Source organism: Lissotriton vulgaris, chromosome 2_2, assembly GCF_964263255.1.
Source record: "Lissotriton vulgaris chromosome 2_2, aLisVul1.2, whole genome shotgun sequence".
Taxonomy (NCBI): Eukaryota; Metazoa; Chordata; class Amphibia; order Caudata; family Salamandridae; genus Lissotriton; species Lissotriton vulgaris.
This window is the reverse complement of record NC_141688.1, coordinates 318,771,454-318,789,295: the sequence shown is the minus strand read 5'-3', so window position 1 is coordinate 318,789,295 and position 17,842 is coordinate 318,771,454. Positions and strand designations below refer to the sequence as shown.

General features: G+C 46.5%; 1 protein-coding gene across 8 annotated transcripts in view; it reads left to right on the top strand.

Moving 5' to 3' along the window:
• The window catches only part of CKAP5 (cytoskeleton associated protein 5), a 901,993-nt gene that overhangs the window by 227,623 nt on the left and 656,528 nt on the right, over positions 1–17,842 (top strand). For all 8 annotated transcript variants that reach the window (XM_086959680.1, XM_086959676.1, XM_086959682.1 and 5 more), the window contains exons 14-16: positions 8,639–8,743; positions 8,835–8,945; positions 9,435–9,527. In XM_086959680.1, the coding sequence (XP_086815806.1) occupies positions 8,639–8,743; positions 8,835–8,945; positions 9,435–9,527 (309 nt within the window). The remainder of the gene's footprint in view (positions 1–8,638; positions 8,744–8,834; positions 8,946–9,434; positions 9,528–17,842) is intronic.

Here is a 17,842-nt window from a genome sequence, read left to right as displayed (position 1 = left end):
AATCTTCATTTAGAAGACCCTTCAAATACTATTTGCACTAATTTGATCGATCTAGTGGCCATGAATATCAAGCTTCTTAATTCCGGCCCTACTCATAAAGCGGGACACTTATTGGACCCTATTTTTTCCAGTCTAACAGAATTGGTATGTCACTCCGCAATACCTTTATGCTGGTCCGATCATTTTTTAGGTAAATTTACTCTCGAATTACCTGCCCCATCAGTACCTCTTCTTCTTTTTTCACAAACTATATCAAGGAAAAACTGGAAAAAGCTGGATCTTTCAGCCTTCAATAAAGCACTTTGTGTAAACCCTCCCACAAATTGCCTAAATATGGAAAGTGCAGCTAAGACCACTCAAACCTGGCTTTCCCAAGACGTTGAATCATGCCTGTCCACACCACACATAAAATTCAATAATCATCGTCCCCCTGGTACAATGACTTATTGAAAAATCAAAGTGCAAAGCACTGGAGAGACAATGGCGTAAAAACTATGCACCGGAGAAGGCTATATATACTAAAGCAAGAAACATCTATCACACTTCTTGTATAAAAACAAAAGCCTTGTATGTCTCCAAAACCATTTCAGAAGCAACCAATCAATCGGACATTGTTTAATATGGTCAAGGAATTAGCAGGCTCCCAAACAGTTGCAACTCCATAACCTCTTAATGAACAACAGTGCGACAATCTTGCTCAATTTTTTATTGGGAAAATAGACAAGTTAATTCTGGAAATGAATAGCTCAAATCCTGTAATTAATTACCAAGAAGCAACTGAAACGTCCCTGCCCCTATTGGCATTTGAGATTTTTGGCCTCCCATTAAAATGGGTGACTTTAAGACTATTTTTAATAGTATTAAATGAGGATCGCCCATGGATCCAGTGCCAATTAATATCTTAAAACAACTGGATTCTTCCCATCTGGAGGTAATCCTTGATACCCTCAATACTTCCTTCCTACAATCTACGGTACCCACTCTTTGGAAGCATGCAATGGTGAACCCTTTATTAAAAAAACCAATGGCCGATCCTGAGGTACTGTCTAACTACAGACCCATCTCTTACCAGTCTTTTCAAAAAATTTCGAAAGACATGTCCATTCCTTTCTAACAAACTTCACAGAAACTAATAATTGCCTTCATTCCTCCCAATCTGGCTTTAACGAAAACAGCACTTTTAGGAGTCACCGAAAAGATACGTAAGCTCCTGGACGATGGCCAAACAGTTGCCCTCATCCTATTAGACCTTAGTGCTGCCTTTGATACCATCTCGTACAAAAGGCTGATTAACACCCTGAAAAACACTGGTGTATGTGGCGCAGCTCTTAAATGGATTTGTTCTTTTCTGGAAAATTGCACTTTCCAAATTGTCAGCATCTGCTTGTTCAAAAAAACTTTATTTCACCACATGGAGTACCCCAGGGTTCTATTCTTAGCCCCCTGTTTTTTAATCTTTGTTAAACCCTTAGCAGATATAGCTTCCAAAGTAGGTCTTACCCTTCTGACCTATGCAGATGATTCCCAAATAATCTTCTCCCTTTCTGATTTCAGTTCATTGGTTCCCTCCAACTGACTCTTACTGATATTTTGACTGGATGACTGCAAACCAGTTAAAACTTAATGGAGATAAGACTGAGGTTCTTTTCCTAGGACTCCCATTGGCCTACTCAAATGGTAAATCTCCCAGTTCCGAACAGCTATGTTCATAACCTTGGTGTGATTGTGGATAGTACTTTATCTATGAACCAACAAACTGGCAAAGTAGCAGCCCTATGTTTCACCATTTTGAAATGGCTGAAGAAAATTCTGTGGATGCTACCCGTTTCTAACCAAAAGACCGTAGTCAATGCGCTTATAACATCTCGACTTGACTACGGAAACATCCTCTACCTTGGGTCAAACAAGGCTGTGGTACGTAGATTGCAGTTTATACAAAACTCTGCGGCCAGGCTGCTCTGCAAGGTCCCCAAAACATCTAGCATCTCTGGCCATCTACGTGAACTACACTGGCTCAGGGTGGAAATCGCATTAAATTCAAAACTCTGAGCTACATGTTCAAGATAAAAGCTGGTACCGCTACCAAATACCTCCAAGCACTAGTGCATCCTTATGTACCTACACGTCATCTACGATCTCAAACTGCAGTGTCTGAAAAGTTTCAGCACTCCGTCCATCTCCTTGTGTTTGCCTCTATTTGATGTGCCCTGCCATCAGCTTCCCAGGGCGTGTGCTCTTTCCCAAAACTGTACCGTTGTCCCCACAATTAGCAGCTATTTGGCCACAGGTAATTCCGTTGCAAAAGGTGCAATCAGTACCAAGGGCACTGTGACCAGGGAAGACCTCTAAGAGCTGCAGCACAAATAGTGCCACCCTGACCGGTCCTATACCATAACTAACACACACACTCACACGACTTTGTGCACACTATAACTAATTTTTGTATAGTGTATATACAGAGTCCAGTGGAACCCCAAAGGTAGGCAGAGGTAAATGTATATAGCACCTGGCACTCTTTGTGGAAGTATGGGCGAGCAGTAAGGCTTTATCAGAAGGTAGTGTAAAGCATTTGTTGTACACACTCAATCAGCAAATGATGTCACACACTAAAAGAATGAACTCAGACTAATTGATTTGGTATCAAAATATTCTTTAAGTTATTTTATTTTCTAGAACAAAGCTAGCCTGGCAAAGGTAACTGATAAATGCTCTGCAGTAATACAGTTTGAATTGTAGTTGTGTGTATATATAATCAATGCGGTCACCGTACCCCTCAGCACCAAACCTCAGCGCCGTGATATCCTACCTAGGATGATTGTTAGCGCTTTATAAATAAATTAAATACAAATACAAAAATACAAATATATACTTTGGTTTGATTACAGTAGAACTACGAGTAATGCACTCTCTGGCCACAGGTCAGTCTCTGGTAAATGGTACCACAGGTACCCAGGGCACTATGGCCAGGTATGGCTTTTAATGGATGCAGTTCTTATTGTGCCACCCTTAGAGTCCCTGTTCCCTGACTCTCTCACTCTGCCTTTGCAGGCTGCATGTTTTGGTGCAGAACAAAGTGAGGAGTCAACATGGCACACATCACTGTGTGCCATGCCTGCAACCCACTGCCTTGGCATAGATCAGTCACCCCTCCAGCTTGGTACACTAAGCTAGTGGTGAGGGTACAGGTGCATGAGCCTTGGGCCACTACAGTGTCTATGCCAATTCTTAGACACGAAGTGCAGTGCTGCAATTAAGAGTATATGGTGCTGGGAGTTTCAGTGCAAGCTCCACAGTAGCATACTGGCTGCACTGAAAACTCAGATGTTTGGTATAAAACTTCTCAGCACATTAAATTCACACTGCGTGTATGGGATTTAATGGAAAATGCGCACAGAGGGCATCTTAGAGATGCCCAATGAAAAAGGACCAGCCTCTGGTGGGTTCTCTGAATGGTACACACCAGCCTGCCACCACGAGACATGTTTCTTGACACCTGGGGTGGGATCCTTCAGTCTGAGTCCAGAAACATCCTTTCCTGGGCGGAGGCATTCACACCTGCCCCAGGCTAGTAAGTGCCATCTGTGGGAGGAGAGATTCAAAGGCCTTGCAGCCTTTGTAATGTGACCCCCAGCCTCTCCTGCTATCGGGAGCAGGCCGCCTTTCTGTCTCCCTTCCTTTTCGGCAGGAAGACAGGTGGGTAAAATTAGCCAGCCCAGAAGGTGTGCCCACCTCTTCCAACCCCACCCCTCAGGTGGGGGAGGCAAGGTGAAGCCCACTCTTCAGTGCCCGCCATCTTGCAGATGCCCATTGGCTACTCTCAAGATCCCTAAAACGCCCCCTAAATAAAGTATTTAGGGCCAACCCTGAACCAAGAAGACCGATTCCCACAACCTACGAAGTATGAAAGATGCCCAGCAGAGGAGACTGGCGAGAAGAACTGACTTTGCCCAAGCCCTACCGGCCTGAATGCAGTTTCCAGAGTTTCTTCGCCAAAAGTCTCCTTGTCCTGCAGCCAGCGACCTTCAGAACTCCTGAGATTAGTGACAGCCTTCAACAAAGACAGGATTTCCTGTGAACAGCATCTCTGTTCAAAAGAATCCCCAAAGCAAAACTGAGCCTGCTGTGGACAAAGAAACCAGATGCCTGGATCACCACTGCACCAGTCACCTACAGCCAGAGTTGGTGGCCCACCGGTCCCAGCAAGGGCCCTCATCGCTCCATAGTCTGAGTCCACCATGGGTAACCCCTACAGGACTCCCTGACGTCGCCTGCAGCCTCTGCATGAAGACGATCCACACCCCCACCCCACCCGATGTTGCGGGGTTTCTGCTCATACACAGAACTGTGCATAGAGACCCAGGACCTCAGTGAATTTTGGTGTACCAACAAACTTACCTCAGTACCTAGAACCCCTAACCGACTAGCATCAGTGTCTCATTAGCTCTCCGTCTTATAGCAAAGTTACCAATGATTAGACAACCCAGAACATCTGACTTGGGGTACTCTCAGGAATGGTGGGAATCAAGAACACTCTTTCGTTTTTATTCTCATACCAGTCCACAACGTGAGTAATCCGAGACACGGAAAAGTTTAAAATGTTTATTTTAACGACATGCTTTAAGATGCAGTATTTTTGCTAACATAAGCAGGCATATGATTAAAAATAATACAGCATTGTTACAATTAAATAAAACACAAAGGGAGAAATCGTATTAAAATGATAGTGGAAATTGCTCCTATGGTGCCTTGTATACCACCCTCCCCAGGTAGGAATTAGGTTTTATAATCAGTCTCTTAGGCTTGAATGGGGAACCCCATACCTCAAAGATCAGTAGAGGTGAATCACATCAGGATCCGCAAAAGCTCTCTGGAAAATAATTTTCTCCAAGTACCCTAATCATGCATGCAGTACAATATTAAAGGCGCTAGAATTTCATTTAGCTGAAGCTGTGTGCATGTTGTGTCTAGAACGTGGGCCGATCAGCCCGAATAACAGCTAACATTGTTATGGTAACCTTGGAGGCTTTTGCACTCACTGCACAGAGTAAAGTCGCGATGTAAGTCTAGGGATGTTGAAAACAAGCAGTTCTCATGTGAAGAAATTCAAGAAGTCTGCATGCAACTGTTGTTGAAAGTTAGTTTCGTGTGCAAAAGTCTCAAAGGTAAAATGGCTTTTAGACTTCTAATAAGCCCATGCTAACATATCAATGTGTACAGGCAAGGCTCTGCCTTCACTATATTGAGAGTGGCCTTGTAATCGGAAATCCAACCTCAAAAGACCCCCCCCCCCCTTCCGCCTGGAGAAGAGAGCCCAAAGTTCACCTACGTGCCTGAGCCCTCCAACTTACCTGGTTCCTCCCGGAAGTCTTCCAGGACCGACCCTGCAGCTAAAAACCAAAACCGAGAATCCCCATTTAAAACGGGGCACCTGACGTCAAAACACCCTGCATCCAGCTGCCTCTGAGGGTGCATCTTGTGTGCTAAAACGTAGTCTAAAAAGTAATCTGTACAGAAATGTTGATATTTTGACGTACCTGTATTTCAATCAAACTTCATTTGAACCTGCATTCAATTGTGAACACGGCATAATATTTTGCAAAGCATTTATTTCACTTACCTGTGCTAGGTGTGCCTTGGTTCTAGAAATAATATAAGTTAATAATATTTTTATACAAACCTTGGTGTGAGTTCAGTCTTTGTGTGTGAATTCATTTGCTGATTGAGTGTGTACAACAAATGCTTTAAACTACCCTCTGATGAAGCTGTACTGCGTCCCCACACTGCCACAACTAGAGAGTAAGGCGCTATCTACTTTTACCTCTGCTACCTTTGGGGTTCCACTGGACTCTGTGCACACTATACATCTCTTTGGTATAGTATATACAGAGCCAGCTTCCTACATGTATCCTATAAAGGTCCAGCTTCCTACTCCGTCAAAAGGGCACTCTTGTTCTACATAGAGCTCCAATTTTCAGGGAAACTAAAGCACTCTGTAGCCTTTTCACCACCTCATAAAGACAACCCAATATCCAAATCTGGCATAGCCAGATAGCTAGTCAAATGTATTTATACTTGCTACATGAAGACCAAAAGACGTTTACCTGTTTCTCCCAGCGTACTCTCCACTTGTTAAAGGGGGGGCTACAATGGCCTTTCTTGGAAACATGGCATGGTTGGTAGCCTTGCATGCTACACCACAGGTGAAGGGGTGTCCCACCTGGAAGCAGACTGCAGAGGGGGGACTCTAGGAGCTCTGAGCGGGGGGTTGGGGGGGGGGGGGGAATCTTGGGAGCATGGGAGCACTGTTGGTTGTCATTGCCTCAGGCCGGAGATCTCGGTGCAGAGGGTTTTCTATGGCTGATGCCCATGCATCAAAGGCACCAACGGATCTCGGTTAGACCTGCAAAGGAGTGCAAAGCAGGACAGCTGGGCCACTCTGTGCAGATGTGCCTCTTCGACTCCCCTGTCTTTGCGATGGAGTCTGGATTGGACTTCAAACATGCTTTGGTTGCTACAAGGGGGTCTAGTACCCTTGGTATTGATGTAGGGCAGCACCGTTTAGGCGTTTTTTTTCCCACTTGGTGGTGAGACTGATCTTACTTTTAAGAGTCCGGTGGCCTTTTCCTGGGCGTTTGCCGAGTCAGTCGACCCAATGAACAGTAGAATGGTGAACCAGAGATTGCGGTGAGTGGCTGCAGGGAAGTGGCTCCATCACTTCAAGGGAGATGCTGACTGCTTGGCTAATTGATGGAGGCCCGCTGAAGGTTTTTAGAGAATGCACAGCTGTAGGGCAAGTCTGATTGTAGCAATTGAGGTATGAGTAGGTAGGAAGGCAAGCAGTGTTTTGCACCAAAAGTACACCAATGTCCTCAGTTTTTGCTTCTTCGGCTCCTCTTTGTCTATTTTCTTCAGTTCGACCAGTCGAAAATCCTGGTATCCAGGGGCTAACTAAATACTCAATGTATGGATTTTAATGGAAGTGTAAGGTAGTAGCCAATGGACTACCTCCCCCTAGGGTGACTACACCCCCTAGATGACCACTTTGTGTGGGGAGTGGGCATAATCCTGACCCAGAGTTCCTATTTTCACCAAGAGCAAGATGGTGAAACTTTTTTGACTGTCCACTTAGTTACTGGCCTCGGAGAGCATGAGCTCTCACCCCAGGGGGTCAGAAACCAGTCTGGTGGCTCTAAGGTGCCCTCTGGGTGCATGTCGTAATTCCAACACTGGCATCAGTGTGGATTTAGTAAGACGAGGTGTTTGATACCAAACCTTCCAAGGTTTCACTGAAGCCATTCTGTCTGAGTAACTGTTAATGATCTGTATCAGTACGTATTCTTAAGATTGCTTCCCTGTTCACTTGTACTTTCTAGCAATTTAACTAGTAGGCACAGTGGCATATTTGATCATGCAAATATAGCCTGACATGCAGTATAATGCACACTGATTTAGGGCTGTTAAGGTCTGTAATGGAAGAGGCTTGCTTATAGTATATTCCGTGCATGGGTATTGCACACAGGCAGTGTTGTGTTTTCCTAAGGGCTTGCACCCTTTCACTCATTCTGCAGTGGCAGTTGGCATGAAGTTTTTGTACGGATCCCTTAGGGTGGCAGAAGACATGCTGCAGCCCTTAGGGACTCATTATTTTATTTATTTATTTTATTTTGAAAGTTTTATATAGCGCGAACAAGATCTTTGCAGATATCAGAGCGCTTTACAAAGCCGGGAATACAACAAGAGAGTGAGTAGCAGGTCATTAGGTATAGCGAAATTAAACATAAGTGAGATGAGTAGGTACGTGAGGGAGCAAAGTAGAACAGGTACATCAATAATGCAAGTATTACAGATAAATGTGCGTCAGGGAAGTCAGTAATACAGGTGAGATACATAGTCGTAGAGTTCGAGCAAAATAATACAGATCGGTGTAAAGTCTTTACAGCAAAGTAAAACAGGTACATCAATAATGCAAGTATTACCGATAAATGTGTGCATAGATAATCAGGTGAGTCAAAAATACAAGTGAGACACCTAGTCGTAGAGTTCGAACCAGATAATACAGATCGGTGTAGAGTCTTTACAGATCCACGTTAATAAGTTAAGTGTATGTGGCCATGAGAATAGCTTTTACTTCTTTCTTAAAGTGTGATGGAGGAGATGAGCCTGGTTTCAGGAGGAAGTGAGTTCCAGATCCTGGGTGCCATTCCTGAGAGAGCGTTTTCATTCCGGAATCTTCAGGGTTTTAGCAGAAGATTGTTTGTGCCTCTAGTGTTTCTAGAGCCGCAGCCATTAGTACCCATGCCCTCGGTACCAGGGGTACCATTTACTAGAGACTTTCAAGGCTGCTGAATTCCTTGCCCATTCGGTTAATACTAGAAATTTAGTTTTGAAGGAAAAGAACACCAGCACTGGAGCCTGGTTAGCAGGCTTTAGTGCAAGGGCATTTGAAAAACCAGCATCTAGCAGTTCGATTGGTGGGGGAAAAGTGGGGGAACATTTGCGACGTTCGGCCTCCTACAAGGAATGCTTCCCTTTGTTTTTACTGTAGTAAGATTGAATTGTTTAATTGACTGATTTTTACCCTTCTAATCGTGTTCCAATACGAAACCTTTCCAGTTCATACTGTCTTCTTTCCATACAGCCTGGTGGAGCTGCCAAGAAGGGGAAAGCTGCAGCATCAGGCGGGGCTGCAGTGAAGGGCAAGAAGGGGGCAGAGATGAAAGAAGTCATCGAGCAGGAGTTGTCGGTATGAGTTTTGTTCTCTTATTTATTGGGAGTGTGGTAGAGGAGGAAAGAGGATCTAGTGGACACTTTTAAACATCATGCCCTCTCTACAGATTGAAGCTTGCGAAGAGAAAGCTGCAGCTGTCCTACCAGCGACCTGCATGCAGATGCTGGACAGTGCCAATTGGAAGGAGAGGCTTGCCAGCATGGAGGAGTTTCAAAAGGTAGGCTGGTCATCTTGAAGTAGTTAGTCCAAGTCTCTCAACTTCTCTGGAGTTCCAGTTTCTAGTTCAGTTCTGTTCTTGTCACCCCTTTTAATGAGGCCTTTACCACTTGATTTTTTTTGTGTGAAAGGGGAGAAACCCTAAATTGTAGTAATTTTCAAAATGTCTTCATCCTCCAAGGTGGTGAAGAGATATTTTGCTCAGTTTTAATTAACTTTTGGTATTGTCTGGAGGTGGAGGGGAGTGGAAGGGTTGGATGGGTGTCTTGGATACTATCTGAGAGTAGTATTCAGTAGAGTTTGCTGAAGTGGGTATTTCTCTTCTTTGCCTCCTCTGCTTCTGAGTTAAAGTGGAGTGGAAATGTGTTCCTTTGGCCATTCGGAGATTGTGATAAGCAGGGTTTTCTTACTGATTATGCTTTTGAGGTCCAATCAGCCAGACAGTGTATCTACTCTGTACCCTGTTCTACTGTTATCTGCTTCTTTCTAGGCCGTAGAAGTGATGGAGAGAAGTGAAATGCCGTGCCAAGCTCTGGTCAGGATGCTAGCAAGAAAACCTGGCTGGAAAGAAACAAACTTTCAGGTAAATGGTCTCCTCCCATTCCCTGTATCTGTTCTGGACCCCCCCTTCTTATGTAATATAGACTCTGGTCTGCTGCTAAACTAGGATTTATTTTATTTTAAAGGTTTTATATAGCGCTGGCTAGACCAGGAGGGGGCGGTGTGGGGTTTGGGGGGGAAGAGGAGTGGGGGAGTAGGGGAGTCCACAACCCATCTCCTCTTTAGCTATATGGTAGCTCCACCGGGAATCGCCAAAAAGGTCTGGTCAATGTCTAATTGTTGTCCCAAGGAAGTAAAACAATGTGGAGGGGACAACTATGGAAGCCATCTTGGGGTCAGGCAGGGGACTGTACTGTACACTGGTGGTCAATTTCCAGGACCGTGGCTGCCAGAGAATAACAAATCCAGCCTGCGCACACCATCAGACGCACAGACATGCACAAGCACATACAAATGTGGGCACACACTCATATGCGCACATACACATAGACAAACATCCAAAAACACAAGCACACATACAATCACATGCTCCAGAATAAAAATACTCAAGGACGTACACACAGGTACATGCACACACCATCTTATGCACAGACATGCACAAGCACACACAAATGTGCGTGCACACTCTCATACGCGAATATAGGGCGCATACAGAAACATGTACAAGCACACATAACAATCCCATGCTCTAGTACAAAAACACTCCAGTACGTGCACACACCATCACACGCACAGACATAAACACAGGTACAGAAACATCTGCGCGCACAATTTATTTCAATTAGTATTTATTATGATTTAGAATTCCGAAGAATTCAACATAAAGTACATAAATAAAACATCATTCATTACATACAGAAATGCCAAGTAAGAATAAAAGTAAAATTTTATACTAAAATACCAGCAATTAAAAGAAAGGACCTTTCCTACAGTAAACTATACACTGGGATACGTCATATCAATGGAAAAGATCTTTTTTCAGTTAAAACACAATATGGGCTGTCCGGAGAACCTATTTTAAAAAGAGGTACACAGAAGAGTTAATCTCAATCATAATAGGGTCTTGGGGAAAGGGAAAAGCACTACCCCGTCATACAAAAGTGCAAGCGCTCTAGGCAATTTGCGGAGGGGTGCCTGCCAAAAGCTCCCCTACAAAAAGTGCGAGTGCACTATGCAATCCTTTTAGGGCAAATGCCTCCCTCCCTCCCCTAGCAACAATATATTTGATTTAACATCGAGATATTAGAAGTACTCGAGTCACTTAATGAACATCTTTCCATTAAAACACACTATGGGCCGTCAGGAGTACCTGATTTTTAAAAAGGTACACAAGAAACAATACCAGATGTAATCCGAATTTAGGGAAAGGGGAAAAGCACTACATTAACATAGAAAAGTGCAAATGCTCCGTGCAAAATTTGGAGGAGTTATTACGAACACTCCCTTAGCAGCTATATAAACATTTTAACCCCAAAGTATTAAAAAGGACTATTTACATGTCATACAAAAAGTGCAAGTGCTCAGTGCAATTTCATTTAACAGGTATAGCAGCAATATAGATGAATTACCATTGAGATATTTCAAACTTTCAACTCAAAAATATTTCAATCCTAATAAACATTTAAAAATTCTTTAAAGAACCGAAATTTTTTAAAACAAATCAGTTCAGATGGAGGGGACAGAAGACAATTACGGGCCTGTGCAGCTGTTGAGATATTATACTTTAAAAAGGCAATCCTTCAATATCTTCGTATTGAGTGGAGTGCGGGACACACAATCAAAACATGATTCAGATCTTGTATTCCGCAATTACACAGATAACAATATCTTTCATTTTTGGGAATACCTTCCCAGGCACCTGTTACAATTCTTAGGGGTAATAAATTCAATCTTAGCAACAGAAACTTGTGTCCACGTAGAGGAATGAAATGCAATTATTAGTCTTAAAAGGTTCCCTGGGATCCCCATTGTCACCAATTTCCTCCACAGTGTCCCTCTATCGCCCCTATGGAACGCTGTGGAGAAATCTATAAAAGCGGTGTACAACGGGACCCCTCTGCCCACAGGATATTTTTCAATTAAAGTTTGTAACACAGAAATGTTGTCCAGAGTGCCACTATTCTTGCGGAATCCTGTTGGTTCCGGAGGTATATGATTGTTTCCAAATGCCCACTCTTGCAGGTGGCAAGAAAACTCTTCGCAAACAGTTTCCCCGTTGCATCTAAAAGGGAAATTTGTCTGAAACTAGATGGGGAATTTCTTGGGCCCTTCTTGTATAACTGGACCAATATACTTCCCTTCCAGGAATACAGGATGTTTCCAGTGTCATAACAATGAGCATACAACGGATGTAAACATTTTGCCCAATCTTCACAATCCTGTTTTATTATGGCTACTGGAACATCATCTGGTTCCATTGCCCCAGAGTATCTAGACCCCTTAATATAATCTACAATTTCCAATGCTGTTGGTTCTCCTACATCAACCCCCAATTCAGAGTTCTTAAGAACCCCCTCAAACTGATCTGCTAATTGATTAAGAGCATACAGTTGGGAGATATAAATAGACCTTTCAGATTCGGAAATTAAAATGGGTTGTGATTTTTCTCTACCATCACAAAACTTCGATATCAATGCCCAGTACTTTCTGGTATCCCCGGATATGGACACTTCATGAAGGGTTACCCATTTTTATCTTCAACTTTCCTTCGATCTGATACTTTTTTCTATTCCGTACCTGTTTTAGTCTATGAATCTCTCAGATTTTTTAAACTAGGGGCTTTAAATTGGAGTCTAATCAACTCGTTAATCTCCTTATTCAGTTTTTTGATTTTCCATGAGATTAATACTACAGGGGAGGTTCTCATATCTTTTTTGTTTCTTTCCAATTTTCTGATTGCTGCCAAAACTCTCTCATACCTCACAATCGGAGTCTCCAGACTAGGCCTAAATGCAAAAAAGGACGGTTCCCTGCGGCCCATTCTAGACCTCATACCCCTGAACCAGTACATTCTGTCAGGACATTTTCATGTTAACCTTACAGCAGGTCCTTCCATTGCTCAGTCAGGGAGACTTCTAGCAACCCTAGACCTGTAACATGCATATTTCCACATTCCCATTCACCCAAGTCACAGGAAATATCTGCGGTTCACCATCAACAATCCGCACTACCAATTCAAGGTCCTGCCTTTCGGGGTCACCACTGCCTCCAGGGTGTTCACCAAGTGCTTAGCAACTGTGGCTGCACACCTTCGGAGACAGCACATCCATGTCTATCCCTACCTGGACGACTGGCTTGTCCAAGCAAAGTCAGCCCAGCAGTGTGCCAGCCACATGTCACTCACAATTCACCTCCTACACAGTCTAGGATTTTCGCTGAATTACCCAAAGTCACACCTTCAGCCCGCTCATGTACAACAATACCTAGGTGCAACAATAAACACTCTGACAGCGACAGCGCAGCCCAACTCTGCCAGAGTCAACAGCATGCAGCTGCTAATTCGGAAATTCGGGCCCCAACACTCGCTCCCAGTGCAGGTATTCATGCAGCTGATCGGTATGATGGCCTCCTGCATCTTCATAGTCCCGCACGCGAGGCTACACATGCGTCCGCTCCAAGAGTGCTTAGCGCGACAGTGGAACCAGGCTCATGGGCATCTGAAAGATCTAGTGTTGGTGACCGGTCGTGCATACAACTCTCTGCATTGGTGGAACACAAGCGTGGCTCAGTGGTTAGAGGCGGCAGACCTGGAAGCTGAGATCGGCCCTGGAGCAGGGTTCGATTCCCCGCCTCGGCGGGTCTCGGGCTCAAAATTCCACGGCCTCGACAATTCTCGCTCTGGTGCCTACTCAACTCACGGGGTCACACTCTGGGCAATAGCTTGCTTAATCTCCACTACGGCCCCTCGCGGCGGGATGCCTGGCTTTCACCTTGTGGACGCCCTGCCATGGTTTCTCACCGGGGAATACCAGGACGGGTTCCCTAAGCAAGCGCCGGGACGCTTACGGGCAGCTGTGCGCTTTACAAGTCCAGCACATTTACATTTACATAAAACCTTTGCAGGGGACGACCGTTCCAAGAGCTTGTCCCACATAGTGCTGACGACGGACGCATCTCCCCAGGGCTGGGGAGCGCATGTCCTCCATTATACCGTGCAAGGACTATGGACGACGCAGCAGCAAAAGATGCACATCAATCTGTTGGAGCTGATGGCAATCTTCATGGCACTGAAGGTATTCAAGTTGCATTTGTGCAACAAAGTCGTGCTGATCCGGACGGACAACATGACTGCCATGTATTACATCCAGAAGCAGGGAGGCACCCACTCTCCGCAACTCTCTCATCTAGCCCAGAGCATGTGGAAGTGGGCTATCCAGAGGAACATCTTCCTCATGGCAGGACATCTCCCAGGCAAGGACAACCAGATGGCGGACCTGCTCAGCAGGCACAGCCATCAGATGCACGAGTGGGAGATGCACCCCTCGGTGCGCCAACCATATTTCCAGCAGTGGGGTCATCCAGAGATAGACCTATTTGCCACAAAAGAAAACGCAAAATGCCAAACCTTTGCCGCCAGGTTCCCACACCCGCAGTCTCAGGGCAATGCGATATGGGTGAACTGGTCAGGCAGATTTGCGTACGCTTTTCCTCCAGCACCGCTCATACCGCTAGTAGCACGCAAACTGCGGCAGCACTCCATGACGCTCATCCTGGTTGCTCCAACGTGGGCAAGGCAGGCCTGGTACACCACGTTCCTGGAACTTTCAGTGGTGCCTCACCAACGGCTGCGCCTCACGCCCAGTCTCCTCACTCAGAGCCGTGGAGACATTCAGCACCCAGATCCGCAACAGTTGAGCCTTGCGATATGGCTCCTGAGGTCATAGTTTGGCTACCTCAACTTGCCCCCTGACTGTATGAACAGCATCAAAGAGGCAAGGCGGCCTACAACTAGGGCGTGCAATGCAGCCAAATGGAAGCGATTTGTCATCTACTGTTCCAATAATGACATTAATCCGCTGGATGCGTCCACGCAAAACATCATATGTTATTCGATGCAATCTGGCGTATAGTTCCATCAGGATACATTTGGCCGCCATAGCAGCTTATCTTCAAAACAGGCAGCATCTTTACCTTTTCAGAGTGCCTGCCATTAAGGCCTTTTTGGAAGGACTCGAAAGAGTGATCCCTCCCAGACACCCTCCTTCACCTTTCTGGAATCTGAACATAGTTCTCACCAGGCTCATGGGGCCACCCTTTGAACCTCTTCATTCTTGTGAGATACAGTTTCTTACATGGAAAGTGGCTTTTCTGATAGCCATCACATCGCTGAGAAGAGTTAGTGAGCTTCAAGCCCTAACAATTCAAGAGCCTTTCCTACAGATTCATGCTAATAGGGTAGTGCTACGTACCAACCCTAAATTCATGCCTAAAGTGGTGTCGCAGTTCCACATTAATCAAACCATAGAACTGCCAGTTTTCTTTCCAAACCCTCATTCTGTGGCAGACCGAGCACTGCACGCCTTAGATGTTAAAAGAGCTCTCCTGTATTACATCGACAGGACAAAAGACTTTAGAAAGACTAAACAACTGTTTGTTGCCTTCTCTCCCCAACACAAAGGCAACCCCATTTCCAAATCAGGTATAGCCAGATGGATTGTTAAGTGCATACAAATCTGTTATCATAAGGCTAAACGCACCTTAACAGTTCCCCCAAGAGCGCATTCCACACGCAAGCTAGGGGCATCCATGGTTTTCCTAGGTAACATTCCTCTAGAGGACATATGTAGAGCAGCCACATGGTCCACCATACATACATTTACCAAACACTACTGCATAGATGTACACTCCAAACAGCAAGCCGCTGTAGGACAGGTTGTTCTCGGAACTCTTTTTCAGACTGCTGCAGCTGGCACGGGCAACCGCCTCTGAGGAGGTAACTGCTATTTATTCTATGCACGGATATGCATTCAGCAGCCCACATGCCTCGAACGGAATATGCTACTTACCAGTATGCATCTGTTCTTTGCATGTAGGGCTGCTGACATTCATATCGCCCGCCCTCCTCCCCGGTGCCTGTCGCAGCTGTAGCACTCAGAATCATTCTCAGGCATGGTCATCACTTACGGTATTACACTCCATCTTTGCCACAATGGCAAAAAACAATCTGAGGATGGAGAGGATACCCATGCGCACTGTAGTCCAGGGGAGGAGCCACCTATCTCGTGATACTTCGAAGACTCTTCCAGGACAACAATGTGCAATCATCCGTACCCAACACTAGGCGGCGATCTATGCACAGATATGAATGCCAGCAGCCCTACATGCCAAGAACAGATGCATACTGGTAAGTAGCATATTCCTTGTTACTCTGTGGGCTCCGTTAGCTTGACCTACTCTGGAACAAATCGAGAAACACTGCAAGGTTCGTGATTGCCATACTCGCTAAGTAATTTTCTGGTTGCAGTTCTTCTAGATTGACTTGTGAATTGTAGTACCGGAGAGTTTCTAGGACTCCAGCTGGTCGTTATTACTGTAACGTAAAGAGTATTTTCTTCAGTTATCACTCTCATAACTCGAGGTATTTGATGTACACTCCAGGTAACAATATTCTATTCACTTACTGTTTATCTCTAGGGCCAGATCTTGTGTATATCCTTATGCTCCTAGTGTCTTTAACTCTTTATTCTTATCTATGGGTGTTGTTTTTCTGAACAAATATTAAGTAAAAAAATTGGGTGAATCCTATTGACTTATTTTTTAGGTAAATTGATTCTTTTTTTGATCAAAATTGCCAACCTGAGTTCAAATATGTTAAGGCAGATGTACTTCATTCATGGTAAAAACCTCCTCTCGGCGGTTGTGCCCGTTCAACTTATTGTTCTAACTAAACTCTTTGCAGTTGGCACTAGAGGGCTATAAAACGAACCAGGATTATCATTCCTGTTTTTAAGTGCCCTTGCTTATATTTGTACTGATGTTGAGCCTCTTACCTCAAATATCTGAAAGAAACACGTTAGTGTTAGATTCCTTACCTTAGAATATCCCCAGGCGTCAGTCTGGATCCGGAAACTTTTGCGTAGCAGTACCCCTGCGCGTCGGTAGGCGTCGTCTGCAGGCGTCCCCTGCGGCTCCGCGTCCGTCGTCGTCGTCGTGCGCCGTGATGACGTCGCTGGAGTACATAGACGCCGCCTCCGCGCGCTGACGTCAGTTCTTCTTTTTTTCCGCGCCAGTGGACGCAGATCTGGAAGAGCAGTACTCCGGTCTTTGACCAAGTTTTTTCGACTTTTTTCTCTATTGTGCCTGATAGGATGCCTGGATTTAAGAATTGCGATGACTGTGAGCGCACGATGTCGGTCACAGACCATCACCGCCTCTGCCTCCGGTGTCTGGGCCCCGACCACGACGTGGAATCGTGCCTCGACTGCCGGGCCCTTACCAACAAGGCTAGGCGGGAGCGGTCCCGCAAGCTGCTGGAGCTCCGGGTGTCGGCCCCACGTCGGGACCGGGAGCGGTCCCGGTCCGGCCGGAGGTCGGGGGAGCGTTCGAGGGAGCGGTCGCGGAGCCGCGCTGGGCGCTCCGGAAGTCGACACCACTCGTCAGGCTCGTCAGGTAGGAAGCACAAGAAGTCGGGGCGTCGTCATCGTACCCCCGACTCCCCCCGACGCTCGCGCGATGCGGCCGGGGGCTCGGGTGACCCCAACCCCGCGGCTCCGCGAGAGTCGCCGGCGCGGCCTGCCTCATACCCTCCGGTCCCTGGGCATGGCGCGACGCCTGAGGAGATCGAGGCGTTCCTCATGGCCATGAGGGCGCTCGCTTCTCCGACGGGGCCTACGGCGCCTTCGGGCCCAGTGCTACCGTCTGGGGGCCCTGGCGGTTCGGGTGTCCCTGCCTCGGCGCCGTCGGGTGCTCCGGGCCCGGCGTCGCCGACGGCTCCGACCCCGGCGCCGCAGGGGCCTTCGGGATCGGCGCCGGCTGGTCTTCCGGCCTCCCCGGCGCCGTTGCCATCGGGGTTACCCCCGGCGCCGCCCCCGCGCGGCGCCGGTTCTCCACTGCCGGTTCCGGCCGGCGGTGGGGTTCCGGCGCCGGCTCCGGGCGGCGCCGTCCCCTTACCTTCTCCGACGCCGGACGCGGCGCCGGATGGGCGTCGCACGACGCCGGTCCCGGCGCCGATGGGGCCCATGAACCCCGAGGAGCCGGTCTTCATCATTGACTCCGAATACGGAGAGGATGAGGAGTACGGTGAAGGTTGGGAGGGGTCCGAGGACCCTCTGGCTCGCGAGTGCCAGTATGACCCGGACTGGACGGGTGACTTGGGGGATGCCAGTGGTTTGGACGACT